The 16,166-nt window shown below is 37.5% G+C and overlaps 1 protein-coding gene across 4 annotated transcripts in view; it reads right to left on the bottom strand.

The window, feature by feature from the left end:
- Window positions 1-16,166, bottom strand: part of MYOM1 (myomesin 1) — a 160,727-nt gene that overhangs the window by 114,745 nt on the left and 29,816 nt on the right. For all 4 annotated transcript variants that reach the window (XM_060028740.2, XM_060028738.2, XM_060028737.2 and 1 more), the window contains one exon: window positions 1,769-1,909. In XM_060028740.2, coding sequence (XP_059884723.1) covers window positions 1,769-1,909 — 141 coding nt within the window. The remainder of the gene's footprint in view (window positions 1-1,768; window positions 1,910-16,166) is intronic.

Below are 16,166 nucleotides of genomic sequence, written 5' to 3'. Positions count from 1 at the left end.
ATAGTAATGGATTATATTCAATGATAGTCCGGCCCCAAGTTGAGACAACTCTAAGTGAAGTTCACATACCCTTTAACAGTGGATGTGCTAACATAGCTCTAGAGGGCAGAATGGAGTCATGGTTTCCCTGCCTTTTCCATTTGCAAATAAGGTAAACCTTGCGGAAAAAAACTGTAATTATTTCACAGGAAAACTCAAGTACACTTAAAAATATATTTTTGACCCAGGACAGCAGGCACATTTGCCTTTAAGTAAATATAAGTGCATGTCAGTGGTAACCCTGCTATAATTTGGGTACAAGAGCAAGAATATGATACTAACATCAAAAACACACTACTGGGCTTCCCTGGTGGCGCAGTGGTTGAGGGTCCGCCTGCTGACGCAGGGGACGCGGGTTCGTGCCCCAGTCCGGAAAGATCCCACATGCCGCAGAGCGGCTGGGCCCGTGAGCCATGCCGCTGAGCCTGCGCGTCCGGAGCCTGTGCTCCACAACGGGAGAGGCCACAGCAGTGAGAGGCCCGTGTACCGCAAAAAAAACAACAACAACAACAAAACACACTACTGCAAATTTAAAATAAATTTAAAACCTTTCCAGGGCTTCCCTGGTGGCGCAGTGGTTGAGAGTCCGCCTGCTGACGCAGGGGACGCGGGTTCGTGCCCCAGTCCGGAAAGATCCCACATGCCGCAGAGCGGCTGGGCCCGTGAGCCATGCCGCTGAGCCTGCGCGTCCGGAGCCTGTGCTCCACAACGGGAGAGGCCACAACAGTGAGAGGCCCGCGTACCGCAAAAAAAAAAGTCAAAGGTATAAAATGAAAAGCTAAAAATAGAATATTGTTTACCCCCTTACCTTCCTAGGTAGGTTCAGAGCAATTATGACATTAGCCTCCGAAACCATTCAGAAAGGAACCATCAGAAAACAGTGGAAAGAAAAAATGGAGGGAAACAGAAGTTGGTTACCCAAAATTACACCCGCATTATTGCCTAGTGATTTTCCTGAGAGCACTTGCCTGGAGAAGATGACCTCATTCTGAACCATCTTAGCTCTGTGAATAATTCTCCATTCAAAGGAAAATAAACAGGGAAGACTCAGAAAGTTCCTGTTAAACTTTAAGTTGGTGTCTTGGACAAGTCTCCTTTCAAGATTCCTTTGTATATATTATCATTCAGAAAAATGTTTATATTATAAACAAATTTGGCATTACACAGACTGGTGATTTAGTGATTATTTTGTTTGAACTTTACCTCAAAATAAATAGTAATCTATTTTACATTTAACAAACATAAGCCAGGCATAATTATGGTGCAATTCTTTTACTTAGTCTACGTTATCTAAGACTTTTTTTTCTTCATAATGAATAATAATTAAAACCACACTGGCAACCAATCTACCTAAACATATCATCTGATTTTTTTTTTTTAGTTCATCCAATATTTTATAGTTTTAACCTTTCTTTCTACTCTAAACATAGTGACTATATATAGAGTCGAAAAACTAGCATCCAATACTCAGCTTCTAATTTCAACTAGTTACATAATTAGAAATAAATTGCTGATCATCCTCTTTTGTCATATAGCCATCCTATGTGATGGCAAACAGTTTTACAATGAACACATCTCCCTCCGTGCATGGTTCTGAGGTTCCACAGACCTTTCTCAACCAGTACCTAGTAAGTGCTCAATAAATGACAGCTGCTATTGTTATTACTACCTGACAACATTTACTCTCCACTTTCTAATAATCAGATCCAGGGAGAAAATCCGTACATACCGTCCTGAGAAAATGGGCACCATGTAGTCACTTGGCAGATTTTCTTTCTTCTCTCCAGGGAGAAGGCTTTTCTTGGCTCTCTTTGTTTGGGGGCTCAACTTGGATGAATAATCTTCTAGCATCAGACTGGAATCTGTAAGTCTGAAAAAAAACACCCTAATGTTAGTCTATAATTTAAAAAAATGCTTATAAAAGGAAGTTTTAAGTTTGAGGACGTTTTACAGAAACCTAGACGGCTAAAGTTATAATCATCTTTTATCTTTAGAGCTAGCGTGAGAATGACCTCACATAATGCACTCTATCTAGACACAAGAGAAAAATAAGTCTATAGCAATTTTTAAAAATTGCAGTATAACTGCTTTACAATGCTGTGTTAGTTTCTGCCGCACAGTGAAGTGAATCAGCCATATGCATACACACATCCCCTCCCTCTTGGACCTCCCCCCGCCATCCCACCATCCCACCCAAGTAGCCCATCACAGAGCACCGAGCTGAGCTCCCTGTGCTATACAGCAGGTTCCCACTAGCTATCTATTTTACACATGGTAGTGTATTTATGTCAAATTTCATGGCTTTTTCCCCCTTAAAATTTCGAGGGAAAGTGGCAGTGCTTTGGTAATAGTTCCAAATACCCTTTGCTGTTAAGTTAATGTTGGAAATTTAGGTGGTCTACATAAACGGTTTGGATACATTGTGTATCCAAATGCTTTCAGGGGATTGATACAAAAGCAGATTTTCTGTATTGGGAGCCCAGGCAATTCTGATGCAGGGCCTCTAGGTTCAACTTGAGGCCTTTATGTAGTATAGACAGACTCCGTCTGAAAGGACACTGGGTTCATCAAACAATAGAGTTAATATACTTTGTGTGAACACACAGCGTCGAGTGACTCGGAAAATTACAGGTTTGATAAAGAACACTTTCCTAGTGCTGTTGCACACAAAAATCCACCCACCCATGCACACTGGTGCGAGTGTACACTTGGAGGTAGTTATTGTTCTAATAAACCAAAAAATGTGTTAGCAGAGTGGAAAACATGACAGCAGAGATTGCACCTAGAGAAAAGAATTGATGAAATTAAAAGGACAACCTTAATCTATATAGTTCTTGAATGAAATGAAGTGCATTTTCTTTCAAATGTATAGAATTTGGCATAAATTTCAGAAGTTCATGGACTCTGAAGAAGTCATGGGCTCAGGCTAAAAGCCTCTGGTCTACATTGTAATGAAAGATAGTCACAATAGGAAGCCGTACAGGAACTCTCTGTACTATCCTTGTCATTTTTCTACAGACTTGAACTGATTCTAAAATTAAAAGTTAATATTAAAAAGGTCCCTGGCGGAACGAAAAAGACAAATACAGTATGCTAACACATATATATGGAATTTAAGAAAAAAAAAATGTCATGAAGAACCTAGGGGTAAGGCAGGAATAAAGACGCAGACCTCCTAGAGAACGGACTTGAGGTTATGGGGAGGGGGAAGGGTGAGCTGTGACGGGGCGAGAGAGAGTTATGGACATATACACACTAACAAACGTAGTAAAGTAGACAGCTAGTGGGAAGCAGCCGCATGGCACGGGGATATTGGCTCGGTGCTCTGTGACAGCCTGGAGGGGTGGGATAGGGAGGGTGGGAGGGAGGGAGACGCAAGAGGGAAGAGATATGGGAACATATGTATATGTATAACTGATTCACTTTGTTATAAAGCAGAAACTAACACACCATTGTAAAGTAATTATACCCCAATAAAGATGTTAAAAAAAAAAAAAAAAAAGGTCCCTGGTGTAGAGAAAATTTGAAGAGAAAGTGAAGCATGTGAGTGGTGTGGCATGGAAAAAGCCAGCTGCCCAGTTAAAACAGCAAAACCTTCCAAAGTGTCCAAACCTTGATCGTTTCCAGTCTTTAAAAAGCATTAGCAAAAGCAAAGAGATTACCTAAATCAAAAGAAGACAGCACATATACAGAGTACAAAATGGATACATAATAATGCAAATAATCTTATCCCCTGCTAAGCAAGTAACACAGACCTGCAGGGCTTCTAGGAAGTACAGGGGGTGCAAACGTAGCCTGAGAGTATAGGGTGGGCTACTGTCTTTAATTCCTGGAGTGGAGTTGTAGCACAGAAATGGCCTTTTCCTCTCCCACTAACTACCCCCTCCCCCAGGGTGAATATCTAGCTCTTATTCTATGATCAGCATTAATGCCAAAGGTTAGAACCTTGAAATCAAACTTGTGGATTGGTTACCAATTGGAAGGCTTAGTGAAATTTGTTCCTGGCTGGCTGTTCCAGGCAGCTGCAAAATGATTGCATTCTATACCCCTAGCAGGTTACAAAGTACAGGCTGTGCTAATACAGGTCTAAGTTTAAAGTGGTATTTTCCTTCACTCCTTTAATTCCATTACTATATAAAATGAAATTAATTATGGAGTCTGTTTCATTTTTTTCTATTTATAGAACATTTGCATTTTCTAACTTTTCTCCTGTTTTTCTGTTTTTGCTCTTTTTACTTTTTACTTTCATTCTACTATCTGCAGTCATATTCTCATGAGCTCATATTTTCAATGTTTATTTATATCAAAACAGCTGTGATCTGTCATTCTTTTTCTTGTACTGTCGTTCCTTTTTTTCTGTCATTTTCCCTTTAAGATAAACCTTTAAAATGATTCACTTATTACATAGAATGTGTCAGAATGTGATTATTCCATTCTCACAAGTAAGTCACAGCAGATGATTTTTAATAGTTAAACTTTATGGTAAAGATTCATGGTACTATCATCAGTTTTCAAATAATATTTCATTTGGAACAAAAAGCTTCAAAAAAAGCATTATGATTTATATATTATATAGGATTATTTAGAAAATCATATATTATATAGTATTATTTAGAAAATCCAAAGTATTTAGAAAATATCAAACACTTGTTATGCTCTCTAAAGTTTCTTCAAGCTTTTGAATCCTAACAAAAAAAGAGTGTGTGAAGGATTAGATGTTAAAATACTGTGCCAACAGACTATTTGGTAATGCTAAGTCATTTATCGAAGTTAACAAACAAAACTAAATCAGAGAAACGAAGTTTTAAGGAACTGACTATGCAATAATCAGTGTAACTAATTATTTGAAGGAAAGACATGTCTATTTTGTTATGACCCAGGAACACTGAAGTCTAACATCTTACTCTATTGAATTTTAAAGTCAAATAATGTTTTTAGAGGAGTTAATAGAATATGTAAAATTTTAATTTCTTTTTTTAAATTTAAATTTCTTTGAAGTTACATCAAAGAGCTAAATAAGGGCTTGCTAACCTCTTGGGCTTTTAGTTGTATCTAAATTTTGAAAATAATACTCTGTCTTATAAGTCAGTTTCTGAGTAGACACTTAACTTGATATGTATGGATCAATTTGGGTCTTTTAACTATTAAAACTATATTTAACGGGACTTCCATGGTGGCGCAGTGGTTAAGAATGGTTAAGAATCCTCCTGTCAATGCAGGGGACACGGCCTCAACCCCTGGTCCAGGAAGATCCCACATGCCGCAGAGCAACTAAACCCAGGCGCCACAACTACTGAGCCTGTGCTCTAGAGCCCACATGCCACAACCACTGAGCCCGTGTGCTACAACTACTGAAGCCCGCGTGCCTAGAGCCTGTGCTCCACAGCAAAGACAAGCCACCGCAATGAGAAGCCCACGCACCACAACAAAGAGTAGCCCCCGCTCGCGGCAACCAGAGAAAGCCAGCGCACAGCAACGAAGACCAACGCAGCCAAAAAAAAAAACGACCACCATGGGGGCCTTCATAAGCTCTCCATATGCCTGAATAGAAAAAAACTGGAGAGGGCTCAGGTTATCCACACATCATTGGTTAACTGTAAACCTGTGTACATGTGCAGAGGAGAAACAAGAGAGTCTAGAGGTAAGCAAATCCAGGGCATACATACTTTAAAATTACCTGAATTTCAAATGTGCTCCCCAACACACACACAGATCTATTGCCAGAAGATGGAACCTTTACTGTCTTGAGATGTTTGAGCACAGTGTCTGACCATTCATTGATTGGCCATTAATCTATGCAAATACAAGGTGATCCCTATGAATTCAGGCTTAAAAATGAGAATGACAATTTTTTAAAAAAACTAAAACAGAGACATCAGCAGTAACACAGTGCTAGGTGAACAGATTCTATAAATGTGTTTAGGCAAGTAATTAAACAAAAACAAAACAGAGCAACAACACATTTAGGGAAAAATTCAGAATCCAGAATTACTACAGTATATTATCTAACAGGTCCCATTTTCTTTTTTTTTTTTTTTTTGGCTGTGCTGGGTCTTTGTTGCTGTGTGTGGGTTTTCTCTAGTTGCGGCAAACGGGGGCTACTCTTTGTTGCGGTACATGGGCTTCTCATTGCGGAGGCTTTTCTTGTTGCGGAGCCCAGGCTCTGGGCACGTGGGCTTCAGTAGTTGTGGCTCGTGGGCTCTAGAGCACAGGCTCAGTAGTTGTGGCACACAGGCTTAGTTGTTCCACGGCATGTGGGATCTTCCTGGGCCAGGGATTGAACCTGTGCCCCCTGCGTTGGCAGGCAGATTCTTAACCACTGTGCCACCAGGGAAGCCCCCAACATGTCCCATTTTCAATTACAACAAAAATTATGAAACATGACAAGAAATAGGAAAGTGTGACACACACCAGCAGAAAAAATCAGTAAATAAAAATTGTCTCCAGGTGCACCCTGATGTTCGATTTAGCAAACAAAGACTTCAAAGTAGTAATAAGAAATAAGTTTAAAAGCCAATAAAGGAAACCATGTTTAAAGAATTAAAGGAAGTATTATAAAAATGACCCAAAAAGAGAGAATGTCAACAAAGAGATAAGAATTATAAAATAGAAGCAAATGAATATTTTGGAGTTTAAAAGTACAATAACTTAAATGAAAAATTTATTAAAGGGACTCAACAGATTTTATATAGAAGAATTTAAAAAATCAGTGAATCTGAAGATAGAAATAATCTAATAAAAAAAAACAGAAAAAGAATGAAGAAAAAATCTTAAAGCCTCAGAGATCTGTTAGACAACATCAAACATACCAATATATGAGTCATGGTAGTACTGGAAAGAGGAGAGAGAGAGAAAAGGTAGGAAAATATATTTGAAGAAATAATGGACTAAAATTCCCCAAACTTGATGAAAATATTAATCTATGGATCCAAGATACTCAACAAACCCAAGTATGATACTCACAAAGAGATACACATGTAGATATATCATATATAGTCAAACTGTTGAAAGCCAAAGTCAGAGAGAAAACTTCAAAGCACCAAGAGTAAAATGATTCATCACATACAAGAGAACAATGTATTAATGATTCACTTCACATCAGAAATGATACAACCCACAGGCATTCGTATGACATATTTAAGTGCTGGGGGAAAAAATAAATCAAGAATTCTATATTCAGCAAAACTATTACTCAAAACTGAAAGCAAAGACATTGCCAGACAAAGAGCGAGAGAATCCATTGCTAGCAGACCTGTCTTATAAGAAATGCTAAAGCAAATCCCTCAGGTTTAAAGGAAATGACACCAGACAGTAATTTGAATCCACACTAAAAAATAAAGAGCACCAGGAAGTAAATAACTGGACAAATATATAAGCATACATATATTTCTATTTTCTTAAATTCTTTGAAAGACATAAGATTACATAAAACAATACTTATCACACTGCACTGTTGGGTTTATAACATATATAGTTGTAAGGCATATGATAATAGTACAAAGGATAAGGGAGGAAATGGAACTATATTGGAGCAAAGTTTCTAAATTTTACTGGTATGAAGTTAATATAAATCTGAAGTAGATTGTGATTAGTTAATATATATATTATAATTTCTAAAGCAATCCCTTAAGAAAATAATAAAAAATAGAGTCAAGAAAGAAAGGAATTAAACGGTACACTAAAAATATCTATTTAACACAAAACAAGGCAGTAAAGGAGAAACAAATGAACAAAAGAGATATGAGATATGCAGAAAAAAATTTAAAAACTGGTAAACATAAGTCCAACCATAGTAGTAATTTTATTAAATGTGAATGGATTAAAAACTCCAAGGAACAGCAGAGATTGTCAGAATGGATTTTTTAAATTCCAACTATATGCTGCTACAAGAGCCACATTCTAAATTCAAAGACACATATTGTTAAAGTAAAAGGATGAAAAAGATATACCATGCAAATAATAACCATAAGGAGCTGGAGTGGCTATATTAATATCAAACAAAATATACTTTTAACTAGGAAATATTACTAGAGACAAAGAGGGACATTTCATAATGATAGGAAGGTCAATTCCTCAAAAAAATATAACAATTATAAATGTACATGCATCTACCAACAGAGCCCTAAAATATATGAAGCAAAAAATGACAGAATTGAAAGAAAAAATAGAAAATTGAAAATAGCTGAAGATTTCAATACTCCATTTTCAATAACTGATAGAACGACTAGACAAAAATCAGCAAGGACATTGGAGACTTGAATAACACTCTCAATCAACTTGATACAACTGACCTTTCTAGAATACTTTACCCAATGACAACAAATTACATATTCTTTTAAACATTCTCCAGGAGAATTTATATGCTAACTCACAAAACAATCTCAATCCATTTAAATGAATTTAAACCATACAAAATATATTCTCTGATAACAGAAAAATTAAGTAAAAATCTACAACAGTAAGAAATTTAGAAAATCCTCATATATCAGGAAACTAACAACATACTTCTAAATTACCCACAAGGGAAAAGAAATCACAAGGGAAATTAGAAAGTATTTTGAACTACATGAAAACAAAAACACAACATATCAAAATTTATGGGATAAAGCTAAAGCAGTTATTAGAGGTAAGTTTATAGCTTTAAGTGTCTATATTAGAAAAGAAGAAAAGTCTCAAATTAATAACTTAAGCTTTCATTGTAAGTTAGAAAAAAATTAAATATGAAGCAAGTAGAAGGTAGATATAATAAGATTAGGGAGGAAATCAATAAAATAGAAAACAGAACAACAATAGATAAAATCAGTGAAACAAAAGTTGGTTCATTGAAAAGATCAAGAAAATTGACAAACCTTTCACTAGATTAACCATGAAGAAAGAGAGAAGACACAAATTATCAAGAACAAGAATAAAAGAGGAGACCACTACCAACCCCACATAAATTAAAAGGCTCACAAGGAAGTATGATAAATGCACTTATGCCAAAAATTTAGACAACTTAAATGAAATGGAAAAATTCCCATAAAGATTCAAACTACAAAAACTAACTCAAGAAGAAATGAAAAATCAGAACAGATCAATAACAAGTAAAGAAACTGAATTAGTAATTTAAAATCTTTGCACAATGAAAAGCCCAGGCCCATATGGTTTCACAGATGAATTCCATGGAATATATAAAGAAGAAACAAACAAATCATTTACATGTATTTTCAAAAACAGAAGAGAAGGGAACACTTCCCAACTTATTCTATAAGGCCAGTATTACCTGATATCAAAGCCAAACAAAAACATTATAATAAACAAACAAACAAAAAAAACACAGACCAATAGCCTTCAAGAACACAGGTACAAAAATCCTTCACAAAATATTAGTAAACTGAATCCAGCAACATATAGCCAAGTGGTATTTATTCCAGGAATGCAAGGTCGATTTAACATTTGAAAATCAATCAGTGTAATATACCATATTAACAGAATAAAAAACAAAAAAAATGATCACCCCAATAGATGCAAAAGAAGTATTTGACAAAATTCAGCATTCCTTCATGTTAAAAACTCTCAACAAAAGAGGAATAGAAGGGAAGTTCCTCAGTCTGATAAAGACCATCTATGAAAAATCTAGAGCTAGTATCATATCTAATAGTAAAAAATTAAATCCTTTCTTCCTAAGACAGTAAGGGAACAAGGGTGTGATATTTGCTCTTGCCAATTCTCTTCAACATTGTACTCAAGTTCACATTATACTGAAGAATAGCCAAGGCAATTATTAAAAATAAAATTGAAAAAATTGGATAGCAAGTCTACCTTTAATTATGGATGATATAATCCTATATTTAAAAAATGCTAAGGAATACACACACACGCACACACACACAAATGCTACTACTAATAAATGAGTTCAGCAAGGTAACAGGATACAGAATCAAAACACAAAAATCAATTATACTTCTGTTGACTAGTAATGAACAATACAAAAATAAAATTAAGATAACTCCATTCACAATACTATCAAAAAGAATAAAATATTTAGGAATAACTTTAACATAGAAGTATAACATTTCTACATTGAAAATTACAAAACATTATGATAAGTGAAACAAAATCTAAATAAATAAATATCCCATGTTCATGGATTGAAAGAGTCAACATTGTTAAAACACACATTTTTCAAAATTGATTTACAGTTTCAACATAATTCTTATCATGTTGCCAGCAGACTTTTCTCTTTGTAGAAATTAACAAGGTGATCTTAAAATTTATATGGGAATATGAAGGAATTACATAGGCAAGATTTTTTATTTTATTTTTTTGTAGAAGAGGAACTAAGTTTGAGAACTTACATCTACCAATTTCAAAACTCTTTATAAAGCAATAATAATTAAGAAAGTGTGGTGCTGGCATAAGGACAGGCATACAGATCCATGCAACAGAATTGAGAGTCCATATATAAACCTTTTTACTTATGGTCAGTTAATTTTTGATAAAGGTGCTAAGGAATTTAAGGGTGAAAGGATAGTCTTTTCAACAAATGGTGCTGGGACAATTGTATATCCATAGGTGAAGGGATGGATTTAGAACTTTACTCAACATCACATACAAAAAATTACTTCAAGCAGCCGCATAGCACAGGGAGATCAGCTCGGTGCTTTGTGACCACCTAGAGGGGTGGGATAGGGAGGGTGGGAGGGAGGGAGACGCAAGAGGGAAGAGATATAGGAACATATGTATATGTATAACTGATTCACTTTGTTATAAAGCAGAAACTAACACACCATTGCAAAGCAATTATACTCCAATAAAGGTGTAAAAAAATTAAAAAAAAAATTAATTAATTCAAAATGGATTATTTCTAAATGTAAAGTAAAATTACAAAACTCAGAAGATAAAAGAAATTCTTTATGATATTGAGTTAGAGTTCTTAGATATAACATGAAAAGCATGATTAAAAAAGGAAAAAAAGTGATGAACTGAATTTCATCAAATGTAAAAGTTCTGGTCTTTGAAGGACACTGTTAAAAGAATGAAAAGACAAGTCACAGAATGAGAGAAAATATTTGCAAACATTAATAAAGGAATTGTATATAAAATATTTAAATAACTCTAATGATTCAATAATAAGCAGAAAAAAATCCAATTTAAAAATGGGCAAAAGACTTGAGCAGGCATTTCACCAAAGAAGATACACAAATGGCTACCATGCACATTAAAAAGATGGTCAATGGGCTTCCCTGGTGGCGCAGTGGTTGAGAGTCCGCCTGCTGATGCAGGGGACGCAGGTTTGTGCCCCGGTCCGGGAAGATCCCACATGCCACGGAGCGGCTGGGCCCGTGAGCCATGGCCACTGAGCCTGCGCGTCCGGAGCCTGTGCTCCACAACGGGAGAGGCCACAGCAGTGAGGGGCCCGCGTACCACCAAAAAAAAAAAAAAAAAAGATGGTCAACATCGTTAGCCATTAAGTAAGCACAAGTTAAAACCACAATGAGACCCCACTACACACCCAAAAGAATGGCTATAAAAAAATAAGACAGAAAATAACTAATGTGGATAAACTGGAATCCTTGTACCTTAGTATGTGAATGTAAAACGGTATAGCTGCTTTGGAAAAGAGTAGTTTCTTGTAATGCTAAACATAAACTTAGCACACAACCCAGCTGATATTTTAGAATGTGCAAGAGAAGGTTCACTTCAAACAGAAAGCCTTAACTTTCTGTCATAATTTCATTTATTCAACAGAAAACTTATTTAGTATCCACTGTGTGCACAATAGCGTGCTTGAAGCTGGGGTGGGAGGGGGATATGAAGATAAATTAGATAAATTAATGACTCCTGTTAGGACTTCTCTGGTGGTGCAATGGTTAAGAATCTGCTTGCCAATGCAGGGGACACGGGTTCGAGCCCTGGTCTGGGAAGATCCCACATGTCACAGAGCAACTAAGCCTGTGCGCCACAACTACTGAGCCTGTGCTCTAGAGCCTGTGAGCCACAACTACTGAAGCCTGCACGCCTACAGCCCATGCTCCACAACAAGAGAAGCCACCACAATGAGAAGCCTGCACGCCACAGCGAAGCATAGCCCCCGCTCTCCCGCAACTAGAGAAAGCCCGCGCGCAGCGACGAAGACCCAACGCAGCCAAAAGTAAATAATAAAATAAAATTAATTAATTAAAATAAAAAAAGACTCTTGTTTTCTGAGAGCTTTACCATCTAGTAGGGGAGTAAATGCTACCAGGCCTGATGTGTTGAATTATGTCAATCATGGAAGAAAGGATGGAAGGACAGAAGGAAGGCAGGCAGATAAACAGAAAGATTAGAGCAAACAAAAGCTGAATTCACAGGCTTGGAGGCAATTTCTGTCTGGGGTTATCAGGGAATCCTTTGTGGAAGAGCTGGACATTAAAAGATGGGTAGGTCATCCCAGGATGACACAGAGATATGTGCAAAAGCTTGAAAACAGAAGTTCCATTTTCATTGCTGACTTATCTATGTGTTGCCATTAGACTTTACTGAGTCGCCACAAAGGAGCTGAACTCATTTTTATTATTCTAACAATTTTCCTTTAAAACCGCCTCTTCATATATATTTACAACCTAGCATTGCTGCGTATAAACAAAATGCTCAGCTGTTTCCCAGAAGGGAGGAAAGGGTGGTGGTTTTACTGAACTATGGGTCAGCTTCTAGAAAACTGTCCTTCTTGGCTGTCTTTGGTCATTTGGTCAGCCCCTCCTCCTCAGGGCTTCTGGGATCTGAGGGTCCATCTCTTTCATCTTCAGAACCCCCTGGAGGGTCAGAAACAAGCACTTGGAGTTTGCAGTCTCTTTTCTCATTTCTGTGTTTCTATCAGCTGCATTTTTCCCTGTTGCAAAACTTGAAAGACTGTATTTTCCCTGGGTTTTGTGAAAGGTTGTTTTGGGTCTACTTTTGATATACAGCAGCTTCGTCCTACGCTCCTCCTTTGGTATGGGTATCGTGTCAGCCTCAACACTTTCTACTGACCTTTTGATTCTCCTGTTTCCCAATCTAAACACTTAAGGAACTTTCAGGAGAACATCAAAGTTAGTGGATAAGCAGGAGGCTTTGAGTCCTTTTTTCACTAGTATACTTTCCAGAAAAGGTCTCTTATAAGATACAAGCACGAATTTAGTTTGATCAACATCATCCTTGAAATTTACTGACATGCAGTATCATAATAAATAACAGTCCCTTGGCCTTTCTTTCTGTCTTTGCATTATTTACCTTATAGTTATCCTGTTTTCCTCTCTATTTCAGTCTCTCAGCATAAAAATATCTTTTTTATTTTTAATTTATTTATTTAATGTATTTATTTTTGGCTTTTTTGGGTCTTCGTTGCTGCATGCAGGCTTTCTCTAGTTACGGAGAACGGGGGCTTCTCTTCATTACAGTGTGCAGGCTTCTCATTGTGGTGGCTTCTCTTGTTGCAGAGCATGGACTCTAGGCATGCAGGCTTCAGTAGTTGTGGCTTGCGGGCTCTAGAGCACAGGCTCAGGAGTTGTGGCGCACGGGCTTAGTTGCTCTGTGGCATGTGGGATCTTCCTAGACCAGGGCTTGAACCTGTGTCCCCTGCATTGGCAGGCGGATTCTTAACCACTGTACCACCAGGGAAGCCAAAATATCTCATTTTTAGTTTTTAAAAAGTTTTAGTTACTTAAATAGTAATATAACCACAATTTTTCTTCTATTTATTGCCTTATTGTTTCCATTATTTAAATTTCCGCTGACAAGTAACATTTTACTCTCCTTTTTAGTAATTTGCCACAGCTAATGTATAGATAGACATGATCTAAAAACAAATACCAGGGGAGTCTGAACCACTTCTCAACATGAATGTTAGAATAGTCATGCTCTGGAAAAAGCTAGTGGGTTAAACACTGAGAGACAAATCTTTATGGTTTTCACATACACCCTTCAGTTTCTATCCATTCCTGGCTATTTTAGAAATTAATTTAACCCGACTGAGTGAGTATGGCCCATTTTTAAGCAGAAGTGAAAGAGTCCACTCTATATTTCCTAGATATATTATGCAGGACACTTGACCATAATATCAGGAGATGCCTTATAGAGTCTAGGTCTGTGGACTGAAAATTGTCCAGGGTTAGTAAAAGTTAGCCTTATTAACTTATTTATAAGGCAGCCCAGAAACCCATATTCCACCCCACTCTGAGGATGGTCGCTAGGGTTGACTAGACTTTGCATGAAGGTTACCTTCCTCATTTGAGGTGCTCCTGCTATCTCCTGTTTCATCTAGAAAGGCTGCTGTGGAAAAGGTCAAGCCTGCAGCAAGGCCTCCTTGGGCTCCCACAGCTCGGAGAGCTCTGCGGGGAAGCTCAGTTACACTCACTGCTCGGCCAGCAGTGGACAGAGTTAACATGTTACCTCTGAGCGATGGGAGGTAACTGCATGGCTCTTCCTCCACCTCTGGCTACTCATTCTATTCCCACTCTATGAGGGGGCATGTCTTCCTTCTCACAGCCTGATTCACCTGCCTATGGAAGATTAATGCCATTCTGGGGGTATCTTGTATCATCTAAACTTTAATTTGACCTGCAAAAGAGCCTGATGAATAGTATTTTCAGTGTAGAAACAAAGCAAATGAAGCAGAGAACGAATCACGTCTTTCTGGGCCTCAGTGTATGTTATCTGTGGAAGGAGGGGCTTGAATTAGATGAGCTTGTGGTCTCTTCCTGCCATTCCCCAATTCTATGGATCTACAAATTGCCAATTGTAGGAAACTGGTATCACCAGGAATGATACTCCCAGTCCTCTCTCCGCAAACAAGTTGCAGGTTTACAGCCATGAGAGTCGGAGATTGATGCGTGGTGAAGGCTTCTCTCTTTGGACGCAGCGTTTATTTTGGGGATTCAGAACACAACTCAGTAGTTGCCTTTTAAAGAAGGAACTGGCAATAAACCTGTCCATTTCTGGGCAGAATAAAAAAGAATAACTGATTTCTGCTTTCATTAGATGTTTCCCCTGATAGTCTCCTGTCATATAGGAAGTAATATGACTCATCATTTTCTTAGTACTTAAATTCTGGAAGACAAATCCCAGAATGTTCTATTTGCTACCCAGAAACTTATGGTGCCTTTTCCTTATATATAATAGTTAAATCTTTCTTTAGAGAAGAGGATATATCTTAATCCTTCTTACCCTATTCTATTTTTTATTGCTTCCATAACATTTATTACCTTTTAGCATGATTTAAATTCATTGTCCTTTTTATTATGTTTATTGTTTATGACCTATCTCTCCATGCTCCAAGAGGGCAGGAATCTTTGTCAGATTTATTCAGTAATTTATCCCAAGCACCTAGAGCAGTGCTTAGCACACAGGAGGCACTCAGTAGATATTTACTGAATGAATGAACAATACCTAAACCTCACTAAACGGTCCCTATGTGCCTGCTATTATACTACACACCTTACATGATTATCTCTTTTAGGGCTGCCAACATGAACAACAATCATTTTCCTCATTTTACAGATGAAGAAACTGAGAGTTTACAGGCATATCCAAAGTCGCAAGTGTAATTGCATGTAAGTAAAGGCTTGTTTGACCCCAAAGACTATCCACTTGCCATTACGTTAGAACATCTAGAAATGGAGATATAGAAAATGGACAATAATCTGATACCCATAGCTGAGGTCAAGACACACAAATGCCCACAAGGCAGCAGACTTCTTTGGTAGCATCATTTGAAACCACACTGGGGTGGAAAGGGAGCAAGTCTTCAGGTCCCCCTCAGTCCCTGCTGTAATCAGATCCATCAATAAAAGACAGGGGTTTGTGTTTTGTGGTCTCTGTTTTTAGCATTGGTATCTTCTGTGAGAATTACAACTGGTTTGAACATTAGTACGTTCTTTGCAAAGTCTAGAAGTTTCAAAAGAGGTTATGATCTGGGTAACAACCAAGGGTCAATCAATGTGACAATGTGACATGAGTGTAGGTGAGGGGCACAATTTAAGGTTAGGCACGGTGCCCAGGGCAAGTCACTCATGTTTCAGTTTTCTTATCCCCAAACTGGTGTCTTCCAGAGCCCTTGTGAGTCTCAGGTCTGATTCTAAGTGACAGTTAAAGAGTGTGTAAGGTTTCAGGTTTGGCATTCATAATGCCCC

This window comes from Delphinus delphis, chromosome 13 (genome assembly GCF_949987515.2).
Source record: "Delphinus delphis chromosome 13, mDelDel1.2, whole genome shotgun sequence".
Classification (NCBI taxonomy): domain Eukaryota; kingdom Metazoa; phylum Chordata; class Mammalia; order Artiodactyla; family Delphinidae; genus Delphinus; species Delphinus delphis.
This window is presented reverse-complemented; position numbering and strand designations above follow the sequence as displayed.